The 18,080-nt window shown below is 59.8% G+C and overlaps 1 protein-coding gene across 4 annotated transcripts in view; it reads left to right on the forward strand.

Annotated features, from left to right (window-relative positions):
• SH3BP2 (SH3 domain binding protein 2) overlaps positions 1–18,080 on the forward strand; it is a 52,661-nt gene that overhangs the window by 26,951 nt on the left and 7,630 nt on the right. For 2 of the 4 annotated variants that reach the window (XM_064286162.1, XM_064286161.1), the window contains 11 exons: positions 5,807–5,946; positions 7,146–7,248; positions 8,830–8,947; positions 9,200–9,270; positions 9,797–9,885; positions 10,327–10,395; positions 12,518–13,163; positions 15,422–15,530; positions 15,741–15,796; positions 17,134–17,212; positions 17,834–17,893. In XM_064286162.1, coding sequence (XP_064142232.1) covers positions 5,811–5,946; positions 7,146–7,248; positions 8,830–8,947; positions 9,200–9,270; positions 9,797–9,885; positions 10,327–10,395; positions 12,518–13,163; positions 15,422–15,530; positions 15,741–15,796; positions 17,134–17,212; positions 17,834–17,893 — 1,536 coding nt within the window. In that variant the 5' untranslated portion in view covers positions 5,807–5,810. Of the gene's footprint in view, positions 1–3,547; positions 3,721–3,910; positions 4,775–5,806; positions 5,947–7,145; positions 7,249–8,829; positions 8,948–9,199; positions 9,271–9,796; positions 9,886–10,326; positions 10,396–12,517; positions 13,164–15,421; positions 15,531–15,740; positions 15,797–17,133; positions 17,213–17,833; positions 17,894–18,080 lie in introns of those variants that run through there. The other 2 variants (XM_064286160.1, XM_064286163.1) reach the window with 2 other exon arrangements.

Here is an 18,080-nt window from a genome sequence, read left to right on the forward strand (position 1 = left end):
CCAGCTGGCCTCCCTGGCTGCTGAGCTGAACCAGATGGTGGCTGTAACCTGCCCCCAGCTCTTCACCCTGAGCCTCACCCAGGTATGGAACCAGCAGGAGGCAGTAGGCTCCATCTGTCCTCACTGCAGCCCCCCCCACAAAATATGCATACACGTGTGCAGGCCAGGTCTCCTCACAGTAGGGTGGGGGGCTCTGTCTCAGCTGCCTGTACCTTCTAGGCAACCCACAACCTCCCCCAGCTGCCAGTGCCAACCCTCCACTCCTCCTTCAGGGCTCCTTGGGTGCCCTCTGTGCCAGGCCTGAGCTGGTGGGGATAAGGGACAGTTACCACCTAACGTGATCGGTGATCGGTGGAGGGAAGGCAGTGCTAGCCCCACAGAGGGACACGTGATCCCCCCCCAAGAGGTCAGGGAAGCTGCCTGTAGAGGGGATGCTCGAGTCAACTCTGCCTTTCGTTTTTGGATTGTTTGTCACTAGCGTATAGACAAAGAATTCCATTTTGTATATTGATCTTGTGCCCCACAGCCGAACTTGTTTATTAATTCTACTAGTTTTTAGTGGGTTCCTTGGCATTCTGTATACTGTATATAAAATGATGTAATCTGTGAATAGTCTCACTTCTCCTTTCTAATCTGAATGCCTTGTATTTCCGTTTCATGCCTCATTGCACTGGCTAGAACCTCCAGTACAATGTTCAATAGAAATGGTGAGAGCAGATAGGTTTGTCTTATTCTAAGCTAAGGGGAGGCATTCAGACTTTCACCATTAAGTATGATGTTAGCTCTGGGTTTGTTTTTGTTGTTGTTGTTGTTAGGTGCCAGGGAGTCGGTCCTGTGCCATCCTCAGAATCATTGCTGTGTGTGTGTCCATCGTTGCAGCCACTGTGTCAGTCCGTCTCCTTGAGGGTCTTCCTCTCTTTTGCTGACCCTCTGTTTTACCAAGTATGATGTTCTTCTCCAGGAATTGGTCCCTCCTGATAACGTGTCCCAAGTACGTGAGATGAATCTCCCCATCCTTGTTACTAAAGAGCATTCTGCTTGTACTTCTTCCAAGACAGATTTCTTCATTCTTCTGGAAGTCTATTGTATATTCAGTATTTTTTGCCAACAGCATAATTCAAAGGCATCAGTTTTTTGGTCTTTCTTATTCATTGTCCAGCTTTTGCATGCGTATAAGGCGATTAAAAAATACCACGGCTTGGGTCAGGCGCACTTTAGTCTTTAAAGTGACATCTTTGCTTTTCCACACTTTAAAGGGGTCCTTTGCAGCAGGTTGCCCAATGCAGTGTGTCATTTGATTTCCTGATTTCTTAAGTGCTGCTTCCATGGGTGTTGATTGTGGATTCAAGTAAAACGAAATCCTTGACAACTTTAATCTTTTCTTGGTTTATCATGATGTTGCTCATTGGTCCAGTTGTGAGGATTTTTGTTTTCTTTACGTTGAGGTGTAATCCATACTGAAGGCTGTGGTCTCTGATCTTCATTAGTAAGTGCTTCAAGTCCTCTTCCCTTTCAGCAAGCAAGGTTTTGTTATCTGCATAACGCAGGTTGTTAATGAGTCTTCCTCCAATCCTGATGCCCTATTCTTCTTCATATAGTCCAGCTTCTCGGATTATTTGCTCAGCGTACAGACTGAACGAGTATAGTAAAAGGATACAACCATGACCTACGTCTTTCCTGATTTTAAAACATTTTATAGATATCCTTTATCAGATTAAGGAAACAAACAAAAACAGTTGCCACCAAGTCAATTCCGACTCATGGCAACCCCAGGTGTGTCCGAGTAGAACTGAGCTCCATAGTGTTTTCAAGGCCATGATCTTTCAGAAGCAGATTGCCAGGCCATTCTTCTGAGGCACCTCTGAGCGGGTTCAAACCACCAACATCTTGGTGAGTAGTCAGGTGCTTAGCCGTTTGTACCACCTAGGTTGAGGAAGTTACCTTTCATTCCTGGTTTGTTGAGTCTTTTTATTATGAAGGATTATTGAATTTTGTCAAATATTTTTTCTGAATCTGTTGAGATGATCATGTTGGTTTTTGTCTTTATTGATACGGTATACTACATTAATTGATTTTGGACATTAAACCAACCTTGCATTCCTGGGACAAATAAATCCCACTTGATCATAGCGTCAAATTCTTTTTATACGTTGCTGGATTTGGTTTTGCTAGTATTTTGTTGAGGATTTTCGCATCTGTCTTCCTAAGGGATATTGGTCTGTAGCTTTCTTTTCTTGTGGTGTCTGTCTGCTTTTGGTAGCAGGGTAATACCAGCTTCACAGAATGAGTCGTTTTCTAGAAGAGTCTGTGAAGGATTGTAGGGCTGTTAGCTCAGTTTCAACTCCAGGAAGTGGAAATAGTGGACAAAGACCTGGAGGTGGGAGCTTAGCGGATGTGGGGACTAGGGAGCCTTGGGGTCTGGCTGGCACAGGCACACAGTGGGGGGGGGGCGGGCAGGAGGAGAGTCCACGAGGAAGGCGCCAGTGATGGGACTGGTGTGTGTGTTGGAGAATGAGCTTGGTGGAGGGTGATGGAGGGAAAGAGAGCTGAGTCGGGGAGAGGCCTGAGGAAAGGAAGTGGTGAGTGACTGCCCAGAAGCAGCAGAGAGGGGCAGGGTGGCTGGTCAAGGAGGTGGCCTGAGGGCTCTGTATGACTCCAGGGGAGGGCAGGGGGAGAGCACTGGGAGCAGGTGGGATGGAGCCTTGGGGCGAGAAGACTGCACTAGGAAGGGGCTGAGAGCTGGCCTGAGGGGGAGGCCTCCAAACCTCTACCCAGTACAAGTGGTCAGAGCTACCACCAAGGCTTGAGGGCCCATCTGGGGCTCCTGCTGCCCTCTGCTGCAGGTGGTCCCTATCCGTGGCAGCCTGTACACAGGTGGGCGCAGAGCAGGAGGGTTCCTGCAAGGTCAGCAAGGCCTTCACCAGGCTCTGGCCAGCCTGAGGGACTTGTCTGCTGGGAGAGGTGCCCACATATGCCCAAGCAGGTGGGAGCTCCCAAGGCCCAGACCTCTGACTCCTTGGGGGCCTCTAGGAGTGGAGCCCAATGGGGTCTGGTAGGCAAAGTGGCAGGCCCAGGGAGGTCCGGGGACTGGCAGACCTGCCTGGGGGTCTGACATCATGGCAGCCTGGTGGGGGCACTTGGCCAGCCAGACCACTTAAACCCCACCACAGCCATGGGAGGCAGGCGTTGCCACCAACTCCATTTTACAGAGGTGTAGACTGAGGACGAAAGGCCTCTTTGCCAAGGGTGCTGGCCAGCAAGGGGCTGGGTGGGATGGAGACCAGGCTCTCCGTCTGCCCGGCCAAGGGCATCATCTGTATCTTCCAGCTCGGCTCCCAGGTCCTCGCGGATGTACTTCTTGACTCCAGGCGGCAAAAACGTGACAGCCCCTTCCGGCCCCTCTCCCTGTCAGTGCCGCAGACGGGGGAAACCGAGGCCCTTGGGGCCGCAGGCGCGGTGACGTGAGGGGGGCGGGCCTGGGCTCACCTGGCCGCAGGCCCGCCCGCGCGAGGGGCGGAGCCGCGGGGCGCAGAGCCCGGCCGGCGGCATGGAGGGCGCGGGGCCCCGGCCGCGGAGCTGGGCCCGGCGGGAGGCGGGCGGTGCCCGGGACGAGGCGGCCGCGCGGGGGCCCGGCCCCGGGCAGTGTGCCTGCGCGCAGGGACGGCGGGCGCGGGCCACCCCCCGGAAGCCGACGGCCGCCCTGCCTGCCGCGTGGACACCGTGAGTACCAAGCCCGGACCCGACCCGGGACCCCGGACCCGGGACCCCGGGCCTGAGCCGGGACCCTGGACCCGGACCCTGGCCCCTGAGCTCCGGCCCCGCGGCCCGAGGCGGCGCGCTGCTCTGCGCCCATCCTCTTCCTGCGGGAACAAAGGCGGGCGCGGCTGGGCGGGCGCTCGGGGGGTCTACGGGGCGGACGCGGGTCGCCGTTACCTCCCTCCCTCCCTGCCCTTCGGGGGCCCTGTCCCCAGCCTGGGTCGGCAGCCGCGGGAGTGTGACCGCGCCTTTGTTCCCGAGCCTCTGCCGGGACTATACGACCCCCAACCCCCAGGGGTTTGGGTGGGGGTCGGGAGTGGCTCTGCCTCGGGGCTCAGAGGCAGCCCGGGTCCTTGGCGGCCCTGGAAGGCAGTGACACCTCTGCCGCACGTTTGTCAGAGGGTGCTGGCTTGCTCAGAGTAGTAGGGTTCTCTTTGTGTGTGGGATTTTTTTTTTTTTTTGAGGGGAGGCGTAGTGACAAGAGTCTCAATCCAGACTGGGCCCCTGGGGCTGACCGTAGCTCCGGCCACCGCCAGGCTCAATAGAACACTGGCCACTTGCCTGTCCCATCCAACTCCAGTGTGGTCCCAGCAGGGAGCCAGCCCAGGATGAGGGGGGGCAGGGCCACCCCCAGGCACAGACAATAGGGTTGGGCGGAAGGGTGCTGTTCAGAGGCACCTGGGGTGGGGAGGTCCGGAATGCAACTGGGCATTTGGGAATGCCTCTTGGAAGAAGAGACTCTTAATCTGGGTCTTGAAGGATGAGTAGGAGCTTGCCAGGTGGGAAAGGGTGGAGTTCATTCCGGGCAGAGGCTGAGGCCGGAAGTGTGAGACAGCCTGACAAGTTTCAGGGAGAGTGGCTGGAGCTTGGCTAGAACTGGAGAAAGGGGCAGGACCTGATGCCATGGCCTGAAGCGTTGGGGCCTTTGGGGCAGGGCAGTCAGCCCCGAGGAGGTCAGCGCATTCTGGAGCAACGGTGACCGTGCCCGTGTAATCCCCTCTGGGCTTGGGCAGGGAAGGTGAGTGGTGCTCGAGGCTGATGGGGACACAGATTGTCCCGGCCACTGCTGACAGGGTATGCTGCCTGCCAAGCTCCTGCTGCCTCTGTCTCCCACCTACCTTGGAGGCAGGTATTTCCACTTTACAGCCCTGGTAACTGAGGCCTAGAGATACTAGAGAACCCAGAATGAGAGCCCAGACCATGGGAGCTCTTGGCTACACACTTCCCTTGCTTCCTGGTCTCTGGACCTCAAGAACGGGCTGATGGCAGCTAGCTAGGGGCAGGTGGGGTGGATGGTGAAGTGCTCCTCACCTGTGCCCTGCTCACTCAGGGCTGGTGGGGAGGGTGCTGGGAGCCTGCCACAGCCCCTGCACCTCTCTAACTCCTTCCCAAGGACCCTGGGTGCCGCAAACGGTTTGCCCTCACCTTTGTTCCTGGCTACCAACTAAAAGTTTGGTGGTTCAAACACACTCAGCACACCTCAGGAGAAAGGTCCGGTAATCTGCTTCCGTAAAGATGACAGCCGAGAAAACCCCCGTGGAGCTCGGTTCTCTGTAACACACGAGGTTGCCATGAGTTGGAACTGACTAGACAGTGGGTTTGGGTTTTTGGTTTCAGGTTGCAGCACCAGTGCCACCTCCTCCAAGAAGCCCTCCTTGACTTCCTTTCTGAGGCAGACCCCTTATAGGCTTAATTGGCACTCAGACTCTAAGTGGTTAAGGGGCTAGGGCCTGACTGACCAGGGCTGTGTCAGCAGGGGCCTTGAGTGCAGCAGGTGTGCAGTAGGTGTGTGCTAAGTGCAGTGAAGGGACACACCTAGCTCCCAGGATTCCTGGGGGTCGAGTGCGTGGCCTCAATGGGGCTGATGGAAGGGGTGGGTTGGCCCTGCTTCCCTTTCCTATCCCACCCCAGGCCTGGGGTTTCTTCTCCCCTCGCTGCCTAGCCCTCTGTGCCATCTCTGGGATCTTGGCAGTGCTCTCCTGCGTGCCCCTGGCTAAGCTGTCCTGTCCCCACCCCTGGCTGAACTGGGTCCCCTTCCCCTGTGTTGCAGCTTCATGGCGGCAGAGGAGACGTACTGGCCTGTGCCCATGAAGGCCATCGGTGCCCAGAACTTGCTAACCATGCCTGGGGGTGTAACCAAGGCTGGCTACCTGCACAAAAAGGGGGGCACCCAGCTGCAGCTGCTCAAATGTGAGTCCCTGGGTGGGAGTGGGGAAGCACTGTCTAGAATCCTAGACAGAGCCTGCTGGGAGGTGAGGAGCAGAGCTGGGCCTCCTTGGACAAGTGACCACCCTCTCTGAGCCTGAACTTCCTTAGCTGGTGTGTTGTGGGCCCTCCCTCTGGAGTTTCCTTCCCCTCTCTGGTGGCCTGCAGCTCCCGGGGGACCTGGGGTTGGCCTCCGCATCCCACAGGACTTTGGAGAGAGCCCTGGGGGTGTATCTTGGTAAATAGATGGGACAGGCCCTGGGGGGCTCAGTACTGACCTGCTGTCCAGAGCTGGGGACCTCAGGGTGGCTTGGCAGGTCTGGTCCCTGGAAGGGGTGCTTGCCTTACTCAGTTCAATGAGTGAGTCTGTCAGTTCACAGTGAAGCCATGTAACAAGCCAAGCCCGCAGCTGAGTGATGGACCACCAGAGCTGCACGGGGCTCTTGCTCAGGCCCCTGGGACAGTAGACCGGGAGAGGAAGCCTCCAGGCTTGGGAGATGCCCAGCTGCCAGACAGCTGAAGGCCAAAGAGTCCCAGGGCCTGGCTCATCCCCCTGACTGGCCACAGGTGCCCCTCGCCTGTGCCCAGCACTGCCCCCTGCCTCCCTGTTCCTGAGCTGCCTGGCCAAGTGGCCATAGGCTGAGCTGTTTGGTCCCATTGTGGGTACCAGTGGCTGAACTCCCCTTTGGACCAGGAGCCTCACCCCGAGGAGGGCAGAAACTGACCTTTCCTGGGCCTCAGAAGGCCTGCCCAGGGATGGGCAGCAGAGTGTGGGACTTCTCAACATAGCTGTCCAACCTGGGGGTCAGCTCACACAGTGGCTGGCTGGCCCGCTTTCTGGGCCCTGGCACTGCCCCTTGCCCCTGCTCTTGCTCCACCGGCCTCAGGGGAGGCAGACACCCAGCAGACCTGTAGCCCCCCACCCAGGCTTCCCTCTGCTGTGGGCTCATCTGGCTGTGGCTCTGCCTCCCTCAAGCTAGCCTCCCAGGCTTTGTCCCTGGGGCCCCTGGTGGCTCCACCAAGTCCAAGCTACCCCCTTCCCTGCGGATGGCCATGAAGTTGTCTGCACTGGGCCCACAGTAGACCATGGGGAGAGCTCCATGCCGGCCCACTCCCCTACCTTCCATCCTGTGGGATCGAGGTGGAGGTCTGGCGCTCAGTACCCCTCCGCCCGCCATCCACAGGGCCCCTGCGTTTTGTCATCGTCCACAAACGGTGTATCTACTACTTCAAGAGCAGCACGTCAGCCTCCCCGCAGGGCGCCTTCTCACTGAGCGGCTATAACCGGTGAGCACCCACTCTGCCCGCTGCCCCCACGGCCCCGCCAGCTGGGCCCAGCCCCCATTCCCACCCAGGAGAGTCTAGGCCTCCGGAGATGGCCTCTGTCTTCATTCCCTGTGGGCCGAGTCCCACGGCTGCTACTTCCTTCGCTGCCTCTACGCCCTGCCCCCAGCCCCTCCTATTGCCCCTCAGACTTCACTCTTGAGGCCCCTTGTCCACATCCTCTGCTGAGATCAGGGCCCAGCTGGAGGCTTCCTGTGGCCTCATAGACAGGCCCAAGGGCTGGGGCAGCCTGCTCTCCAGAGTCCACACGGCCCAGTGGCTCTGCTTCTCGTCCCTCGCCTCCCTGCCCCTCACCCTTCACAGCTTCCTTCCAAGGAGCCAGGAACCCAGGCTTCCCTTGGCCCTGACCCTGGTGCTCTGGGGCCCCGCACCTGCTGTGGGCCAGACCCCATCCCTGGTCAGTTGTCCTACGCTATCAGGGGCCTGTGGCACTTTGCATGGGGTGGGACGGTGCATGTGGGCCCGGTAGCTCACACGGTGTCCACCCCGTGGCTTTGGGGGTTCCACGGAGCACAGCCTAAGTGGTGGCTCCCTGGGCGCTATGGTCCTGGGTATTGTCCCTCCACCCCGGGCCCTGCACCCTACTGCATTAGTCTGTGCCCCTCCACCCACTGTGATGGACCAGTCCCACTGCCTATGAGAAATAGGCACCAACGAGCTCAGGGTCACTAGGTGGTAGGGCGGGACCAGGATCCTCAGGGTGAGACTCTAGGGCCTTGAATTATACCTGGTCACATCCTTGGTGGAGCACCTGAGGCAGTGGCCAAAGCAGGACCAGGCTCCGGGGCCCCTGTGGGTATCAGGGCAGGCACAGAGAGGTCTGCCTCTGAGGCCACTGGCGAGGCTCATTACTTTCCCCAAACACACTGCCCTCTGGCCTCTAGTGGGTGCCAGCCACGCTGTGAACACGACCCCAGGGCATTGCCCAGCCCAGCAGGACTAGCTAGGCCTGAGGGGCTCTTCTAGGCCCCTAATGGTCCAGAACAGCCTCCCCTGTCCAGGTTCCTGGAGGGCCACCCCTATGGTAATCATTCTCATTTCTCTGAAAACCCCACATCCGGGCAGGGAGCAGCCTGCAGAGCAGACATGAGTCACGGGCTTCCCTGAAACGTGCCTGAGGTGCTGCCGGGCAGCGGGGGCTGGGCAAAGGTCACCATGAAGCCTCATGCAGCCCCAACAGCTGCCGGGGCCCAGCCAAGGCTGGAGGTGCAAGGACGGCGTCCCTGCAAAGATGGTCAGCAGTGGCATTGGTGGGCAGCAGCAGCAGAGGGCCCTGCATGCACCTGCTCGCACGCAGCCTTCTGAGAGCCCAGGGCCTCTCTGTATGCCCACTGCCCCTGCCTGTGTGCGTCCCTCGGCCAGAAGGCTCCAGACCCCAGCCCGGAGCAGATCTGCCCATGTGTTTTGGGCATGGCGTGGGTCCAAGCCCTGTCCACAGGCTGGGGGCTGTCACTGGGTGGGGATGGTGGGCTCTAGTGGTCGGCCCGCGTGGACCAGGTGGTGACTGTTGGCGTGTGCCTACAGGGTGATGCGAGCGGTTGAAGAGACCACGTCCCACAACGTCTTCCCCTTTAAGGTCATCCACATCAGCAAGAAGCACCGAACGTGGTTCTTCTCAGCCTCCTCTGAGGACGAGCGCAAGGTGCTGGGGGCTGTGGGGTGGTACCAGGGCCCCGGCAGGGAGCAGAGGTGCCTGGGGGCTGATAGAGGCCCTTTGCCAGGCCTGAGGGGCCCGGCTGAGCCCAGGTCATATGGTGGGGCTTGACCCAGCCAGGGCCTTGGGCCCCCAGCCTGGGTAGTCACTGCAGGCCAGCCTGGGCAGTCAGGGGAAGGGGAGGTGGACCGTGAGGCTTGCCTGGGGCACCATGCCCACTGTGGCCCTGGTGACCCACAGAGCTGGATGGCCCTGCTGCGCAGGGAGATCGGCCACTTCCACGAGAAGAAGGAGCTGCCCGTGGACACCAGGTGGGCCTTGGGTGGGGCAGGCGGTAAGAGGTTGGGGCTCCCAGGCCTGTCACTGGGGCACCTGGGATGGGACATGTGAACTGCCTCCCAGCCTGGGAGCTTGGCCCAGAATCCCCTGAGAAAAGGTTTTTCTGGAGGTGGCAGCCAGACCATGGGTGCAAGTGTGTGTGTGGGTGCGTACACCAGCCTGTGTGTGTCTGTGTGTCTGTGTGTCTGTGTGTCAGTTTGTGTCCAGGTGTCTGCTGTCCTTGTCTCTGTGTATTTGTGTGTGTGCATGAGTGTTGTGCGTGTCCACATCTCTATGTCTGTCTGAATGTGCGTGTGTGGGCACATGTATCTGCATGCCTCTCTATGTGTCCGTGTGTCTGTCCGTATGTGTCCGTATATATCTGGGTATCTGTGTGTGTGCTTGTGTGCCTGTGTGTGTGTTGTGTGTGTCTATGTGTCTGTCCACGTCTCTGTGTGTGTGTGTGGCCAAGGGACCGCCCCTGCCTCATGCTTGCTGCCCCTCTGCCCCCGTGCTCAGTGACTCCAGCTCGGACACTGACAGCTTCTATGGCGCGGTGGAGCGGCCCGTGGACATCACCCTCTCTCCATACCCCACAGACAATGAAGGTGAGCGCTGTTGCCACCCCACTGCTGTCCAGACCCAGCCTCCTCTCAGGCTGCCACAGTGGGGAGAGGGCGCATTTGGCTATCTTCTCTGCTGGTCCCTTTGGCAGAGTGAGAGTGCCCTCCTGGCTACTGGGTTCAAATCCTCCCACCTTTTCCTCACCCTCATGCTGCCCTGACTCTCGGCCCCCCGGGTGGAGCATTGTTCTGAGGCTCAGCTGGACCTGCCCATGTCCTGGGCTCAGTGGGCCCCCCTGCTGCCCTGCCACCCCTTGCTGCAGCTGGGCCTGGGGCTGGGTCTGACCGTGGGCCAGCTTGCTGCCCCGTTGCCCTGTCCTTGCCACAGCTGGGCCGGGGGCCGGGTCCGACTGTGGGCTGCCCTGCTGCCCTGTCCTCACTGCAGCTGGGCCTGGGGCTGGGTCTGACCTCTCTGCCCCCACACAGACTACGAGCATGATGACGAGGATGACTCATACATGGAGCCTGACTCCCCCGAACCCGGGAAGCCCGAGGGTAGGTGGGCTAGGGCACGTGGGTGGGCCAGGGAGTGCCCAGTGGGAAGAGAGCCCCCCCCAGGCTGGGGGTGCTGGCCGCATGCTGCTCTAGACTGAGTGGTCTTAGGCCAGACCTGTCTGCCTTCTGGGCCTCAGTTTCCCTGCTGTGGCCCAGGTATTCGAAGGGTCCTGCAGTTAGCCGAGCTGGGATGGTGAGCAGGGTGCAGAAGGTGCTGATAGGGTGTGGGTGGGCCCATACTTGATGGCTGGGCTGGGGCAGCCTGGGGCTGAGGCAGGGGAAGGAGGGCACTGAGGAGGCAGGGGTCCACACGGGACCCGTTTCCGTCTGGTCAGCAGCTCACTGTGGAGCCCTAATTGGGGGCCAGCCTGCCACATAGGGTCCTGGCCCCTGTTCTCACCCCCAAAGCTCATAGCCCAGCAAGGGAGGCGGGCCACCATGCAGTCAGGGGTTTGGACTGGGCAGCACAGGGCCCAGGCCTTCCTGTGCCTCAGTCCTGCCGTCATCCCTCCTTTGTCCTGCCCCTTGGGTTACAGACCTCTGCCCTCCCCGGGCCCTGCAGTGCCCGCCTCTCTCCAGCCCTCCCCTTCTTCATGGTAATGACCTTCATTGGGCCCCCCTACCCCTCATCTCTCCAGTCCCCCTTCTTCATGGTGATGACCCTCCTTGGGCCCCGCCAACCCCTTATCTCTCCAGCCCTCCCCTTCGTAGCAATGACCCTCCTGGGCTCTCCCCGCCCAGCCTCCCGTCATCTCTCTGGCTCTCCTTCTTCCTGGTAATCGCCCTCCCCAGGCCCTGCAGCCCAGGGCTCTCTCTAGCCCTCCCCTTCTTTGTGCTGATGACCCTCCCTGGTCCCCCCAGCCCCTCATCTCTTCAGCCTTTCCTTCATGGTAATGATCCTGCCTGGGCCCCCAACCCCTCATCTCTCCAGCCCCCCTTCTTCGTGGGGCCTGCAGCCCCGGCCTCTCCTCAGCCTCCTCTCTTCCTGCTGATCTCACAGTTTCTTGACTGGTCCTTCTATCCCCACCCCTGCCTTCCTCGGCCTCTTCCTCCAATGCTTCCCCCTCTCCACCCTCCACCCACCCCGCGCCTCTTCCTGGCTCCTTCCTGGGGCCTCAGCACCCACAATCCTCCAGCCCCTGGACCTTCTCTGTCTGCCCCGCAGCCCAACCTCAGGTCTCCCCTTTCCCATGCGGGGTCCATACCCCCACCTCATCGCCCCCTCGCCCCACGTCTCTGTCTCAGCCTGTTAGCTTGGCCCCCAGCCCTGGGGAGATCTGAGTGTCTACCTACTCCCGCTGGAGCCCGTGTGAGTGGATATGCAGATGGCACCCTCAGGCTCATGGCCGTGATCTCCGTGTCCTGGCGCTGCCTGCAGACCCGATCAGCCCAGGCTCTCCCCTCCCTCCAGCCTACCACTCCAGGCAGCTTTCTCCCCACCTCCCCAAAACCACTCTTGTCGCGGTCCCAAGTGACCCCTCCCCCAGGCCACATCCAATGCTCAGCTTCCCGTGAGTGGCACCTGGCCTGGGCACCCTCCCACCCAGTGCTTGGTCCTCTCTGCTCCAGGCCACCCCATGCTCATGGGGGCCCCCTCCTGCCTCACTGTGCTGCCCCTCTTCATTCCCTGGTCGCGCACTCCCTCCTCTGCACCGCTGGTGACAAAGTGTCATCCCTATGCTGTGGGCTCCGGTGCACGTTGCCGGCGGGAACCGCACCCCTGAGCTCTGGGTTTGTGCCCCAACAGTCCACTCGACACCTTCCACACCGCCGGAGTGTCTTACAATGTCTGGAGCTTGTCAGGCACACATACAGACTCCCTGTCTCCCTCCCTAGCTGCCCTGCCCTAGCCCTCCCCCTGCCCGCTTTGGACACCCCTCCTTTCCCTCACTCAGGCCAAACCCTCAGACACCCCTGGCCTCTTCTCTTCTCTCAGCTCCACCCCTGGAGTCTCCGAAGGCCCCTGCCGGGGCACTTGGCTGGTCTGTGGAGGGTGGGCGTGGGCAGGGCCCGGGAGTGGCTGGAGCAGGTCAAGGGCCAGGGGGGCCTTGCAGAAGGCATGTTGGCCTAGCCTCTGGGCAGGTGGCCTCTGCTTACTAGTCTGGGTCTCCTCTATCTGCAGATGCCCTGATCCACCCACCCACCTACCCGCCACCCCCAGTGCCCACATCCAAGAAGCCGGTCTTCTCCGAGGTGCCCCGCGCCCACTCCTTCACCTCCAAGGGTCCAGGACCCCTGCTGCCACCCCCACCCCCTAAGCATGGCCTCCCAGATGTGGGCCTGACACCTGAGGACGCCAAGAGGGACCCACCGTTGAGGCTGGTTGAGCCTGGCCCCAGGGTACCTGCCAGCTCCCGAAGGTCTAGTGACCCCCCACTGGGTAGCCTGCTTGCCACACCTAGCCTCCGGAAGCCCCCTTGCTTCTGGGAGAGCACCTGCCCCAGTAAGAAGCCCTGGACCCCTGCCCACGGGACCAGTGCCATCTCTGCCGCTGTGGCCGCCACTGCCACCAGGAACTGTGACAAGCTCAAGTGCTTCCACCTGTCCCCCCGGGGGCCACCCATGCCTGAACCCCCACCTGTGCCGCCCAGCAAGCCCAAGTTTCTGAAGATGGCTGAGGCGGCCACCCAGAGGGAAGTAGCCAAGCCTGGACTCTTTGTACCCCCTGTGGCCCCCAAACCTCACGCCCTGAAGCTGCCACCACCTGAGGCCCCAGCCCAGCCTGAGATTTTGCCCAGGCCAGAGAAGCTGCCACTGCCCCACCTCCAGTAAGTCTGCAACACACTGGTGCCCCCCCCATCCACTGGGACCCCTGCCTGACGTGACCGTCCTCACACTCGCAGCCCATGATTGAGTGCTGGGTGGCTGGGGCCCAAGGTAGAAGACCAGGTTCCTTGACTTCTCTGCCCTTCCTAGGTCGAGTGGTCTCCCCTCTGCCAGCCCTGGGGGTACAAGGGGCCTCTGATCTAGACCTGGGGCTGTAAGGGGCCTCTGATTTAGAACTGGGGGTACCAGGGGCCTCCGAGTCAGACCTGAGGTGCAGAGAGGGGCTCTGATCCAGACCTGAGGTACAGAGAGGAGCTCTGATCCAGACCTGGGGGTGTAGGGGACCCCTGGTCCAGACCCGAGATGCAGAGACGGGCCCTGATCCAGACCTGGGAGTGCAGGGGGCCCCTGATCCAGACCTGGGGGTGCAGGGGGCCCCTGATACAGAGCCAAGGTATAGAGAGGAGCCCTGATCAAGATTGGGGGGTATAGGGGGCCTCTGATCTAAACGCAGGGGTATGAGAGGGCCTATGATCCAACCTGGCCCCTGAATAACACCCAGTCCAGTGGGGACTAGGCCTGGCACTGGTGGCTGCCCTGGGTGGCAGTGGTCATTGTGGTCTCGGGTAGAAAGCCAGGTTCTTTGAATGCTCTGCCCTGCCTAGGTCGAGTGGCCGACCCTGCGCCAGACCTGGGGTACAGGGGGCCTCTGATCCAGACCTAGGGTGTGTGTGGGGGGCCTCTGATACCGGCCCAGGATGTGGAGGGGGCCTCTGATCCAGGCCCAGGGTGTGGGGGGGCCTCTGATCCAGACCTGGGGGTGTGGGGCACCTCCTATCCAACCTGGCCCCTGACGACAGCCAGTCCTCTGGGGGGCTGGCCCTGGGAGGCAGTGGTCAATGTGGCTTTGGGGACACAGACCCCTGGAGCCCTGCTGTGGTGTCTGAGGACCCTGTAGGGTCAGTGGAGGTCCCTGCAGGTCTGACTGCCTGCCCTGGGACCAGTGATGTGGGGACGGGAGCCACCCCAAGCTGGCATGCCTCCTCTAGCCTCCAGTCCAGACCCAGCACCGGGCCTTTCCTGCCTTGCCTGGGGCTTGGGGTGTGTCTCCTCCTGCCTCTGGGGAGACCCAGCTGCCTCTGATCCCTTCCTGATGGGGAGATAGCTGCAATGTGGACAGCCTTTGTCTCACCCCGAGCCCTAATGGAAATGCTTTCGGTTTTACTGGATGGGCAGTCCCAGGAGCGGGGCTCCTGATCAGGCAGCAGAAGGCACGTCCTAGAGACCAGTGTATCCCAATCCCTCAGGTCCATCCACCCCCCAGGGCTCATGGTCAAAGGTGTCCGGAACCTGCGGTGGGCTGAGTACCCCGCCTGGCACGGTGGGGGGCATAGGATCACAGGCATGAGCCTCACATGGCCATGCTAACCTGACGCACCCAGTGCCTCTGACCATGGTGACCTTCCAACCCTGGGGCCTTGCTGGCTTCTTCAAATTCCCTGCTGCCCATTTTGGGAGGTGCCCAGGAGAGTCTGCTGTCACACTCGTGGTTCTGTTTCATGAGGGTCTCAAAGGCTCAGCCCCTTGGCAGCCGCTCACGTGCCGAGAGCTGAATTTGGAGCCCATGTGAGTCCGTGCATTGCAGAACAGCATGCGCTGACACTGAGCGTCCCGGGCGTGGCCCTCACCGACTGCCTGCAGCCCGTGTGAACACAGCCTCAGGGTCCTCTGGCCACCCGTGGTCTCAATTAATCCTTCCTGAAGACCAGGAGGTTTGGCCAAGGAGACTCCCCTTAGACACACGAGGGTGTGTCTCTTGGGGTCAGCTCGTAGGTTTGACCTGCTCCATATCCATGTAGAGGGTTGTGCCTGGGCCAAGGTTCCAAAGCCTGGCAGATGCTCTCCCCCACAGCATCCAGGACAGTAGTCCATGTGTGGCATCCCCAGAGCTCAGGCCCCTAGGGTCCCCTGGCCAATAGCAGCCCTGCCCCCAACTCAGGCCTCCAGGCCTCAGGCGATTCTGGTCACCCAGGGTGGTCAGCAAGGGTCCTTCCCAGGAGCTCTGTTATTGTGGGCATTTTACAGCCCTGGGGCTGCAGTAGCCTGACCCCATGGACTCCACTGATGCTGAGCGTGGCATGTCCGTTGGAAGGTGCTGGCTTCCACTGCCAGCAGGAGGGCAAGGGGAGAGGGGGCAGAGGGTGGTCATCCATGTCTGACCACATTGGGGTCTCTCCTTCCTTTCCCTATCCTCTCCCAGGCGATCGCCCCCAGATGGACAGAGTTTTAAGAACTTCTCCTTTGAAAAGCCCCGGCATTGCTTGCAGGCAGACGTTGGCCAGGAGGACTCAGATGAAGGCTATGAGAAGGTAAGGCTGAGTGAGAGTACAGATCCCACCGGGCAGGCACGCACGTGGGCTGAGAGGGACCCCAGCTAGCCATCCCAAGCCAGGAGCCCCCAGGGGTGTGCAGCTGAGGGAGGGATGGGGCACCGTGCAAAGCCCTGGGCCCCGGCATAGGCCAGCAGGCAGTGGGGGTGGGCGTGGGGTGGCCGCTGACCACCTTCGGCCTCTCTCCAGGTGCCGCTGCCCAACTCGGTCTTCATCAACACAACGGAATCCTTCGAAGTAGAAAGGTCAGCTCAAGCTCCTTCTTTCCCCAAAGCCTTGTTTTGGGCGCGGACAGGGTACCAGGTCCCCTGTTGTCTTCCTGTGTCTCTGTCCGCCTCTCTTGCATTGGTGCTGGGCAGTTGCTGGCATAAGTAGCCAGCCCTGAGTGCAGCAAGAATCCCGGCTCCCAGTCACTCCCAAGGGCCCGGCCCAGAGCTGTGCACAGGCCTGCCCAGTCTGCACGGCAGCCTGCCCTCTTGGAAGGCCAAGAGGAGAAACTCCTCAACAAGGCAAACAGAGTTACCACGTGACCCAGCAATTCCGCTCCTAGCTGTATCCCCAGGAGTTGGAAGCAGGGACTGCAACGGACACCTGTATGTTATTTTCACTGCAGCACTTTTCACAAGAGTCAATAGGTTGGAACAACCCAAGTGTCCAACAGCAGAGGAACGGATACACAACATGTGGCATGTACATACTTTAATGTTGTTGTTGGGTGCCATCGAGTCGATCTTAGATTCATAGCAACCTATGTGACAGAGGAGAACTGCCCCATAGGGTTTTCTAGGCTGTAATCTCCATGGGAGCAGATTGCCAAGTCTTTTCTCCATGGAGCTGCTAGTGGGTTTGAACAGCCAGCCTTTCGGTTAACGGCCAAGTACTTACCTGTTGGGCCTCCAGGGCTCCTCGTATACATATAATGGGACACATATAATGGAATATTACTCAGCTCCAAAGAAGAATGAACTCCTGATACATGCTATGACATGGATGAGCCCTGAGAACGCCATGCTGAGTTACATAAATCAGACACAACAGGACAAATAGCGTACGATTCCACGTACATAAAGTGTCCAGGATAGGCAAATGCTTAGAGACAAAATTAGATTAGAGGTTACCAGGGGCCAGGGGGAAGAGGGAAAGCGGAGTTATTCCTTAGTGGGCACAGAGTGTCTGAGGTGATGAAGTTTTGTAGAGATGGCTGCAGTGTGTGGTGTATGTAATTAATGTCACAGAATTGTACTGGTGGCTCAATGGTTAAACACTCAGCTGTGAACTGAAGGATTGGTAGGTCAAACCACCTAGCTGCTCCTAGGGAGAAAGACCTGGCGATCTGCTCCCGTAAAGACTACCGCCTGTAAACCCTGTGGGGCCGTTCTGTCACATGGGGCCGCTGTGAGTCGAAATCGACTTGATGGCACCCAAGAACAGTAATAACTGGATTGCATGCTTAAAAATGGTTAAAATGGCAAAAAGAAACAAAGAGCCAGAAGAGAAAAGTTCGTGTCACGGAGTGGGTTTGGGGGTTCCCCAGAAAGCTGTCAGAGGACGGTGACCCCTCAACGTGGCTCTTGTGTTTCAGGTTGTTCAAAGCCACAAGCCGGGGAGAGCCGCAGAATGGTCTCTACTGCATTCGGAACTCCTCCACCAAGTCTGGGAAGGTAGGTGCCTTGGGCAGGTGCGTGGCGGTCACCTGCTGAGCAGTGGTCCCCAGAGACTGCTGCGCCTCGTGAGCCTGGGACTTCACAGTTTATGTATCACTTCCTCACGCGGCCTCTTTTGTCATCTCAACCCAACCTGTCTCCGGGGACTCTGCCCAGCAGACCCCCCAGTCTCTTCTCAGGAACAAAACAGCATCTGCAGATTGAGGGCCACTGGCCACCTCCCAGCAAGGGCTTGAGTGGAAGGGAGGTGCTGGCGGGGGTAAAAGGACTCTGGTGGGGGGTCGTAGCCCTTTAAGGGGAGGCTGTGGGTGGGCAGTGGAGACGGCAGGAAGTCCTCGACCTGCTCTGCCTCTGCCCTGACTTCACTGAGCCTTAGTTTCCCCATGTGCATCAGGGATGGTTATGGTGTGGACCTGCTACTGTTATTCGATTCTCATCAGAAGCCATTTGGGGCCAGAGGAGCCCCAGGGGGAGAGGCTGCCTGTCTGTCCCTGCTGTCCATGTGTCTGGTGACCCCCTCTCCCCTCCCCCGCCCCTATGCCCCTGCTCCCCTGGGCCTGTCCCCTGAGGTCCCACTGCCTCTCAGCTGAGCCATCCTCATTCTCTGCCCCCCCTCAGGTACTGGTAGTGTGGGACGAAACCGCCAGCAAAGTGAGGAACTACCGCATCTTTGAGAAGGTAAGTGGGCCCCCGGCCTGAGGGCCCCGGGTGGGATCAACCTGGCCTGGGGCTCAGCCAGGGGTGGTGCTGGAGGCAGGGGAGTCCCTGACGGGATGGGGTGGGGGGTGGGCCGGGCAGGCATCTCCAGGATACCACCCCACCCCTCCTTCACCCCCTCCCCCCGCCTCTCTCCCACCTGTCTCCT

Source organism: Loxodonta africana, chromosome 5, assembly GCF_030014295.1.
Source record: "Loxodonta africana isolate mLoxAfr1 chromosome 5, mLoxAfr1.hap2, whole genome shotgun sequence".
Lineage (NCBI taxonomy): Eukaryota > Metazoa > Chordata > Mammalia > Proboscidea > Elephantidae > Loxodonta > Loxodonta africana.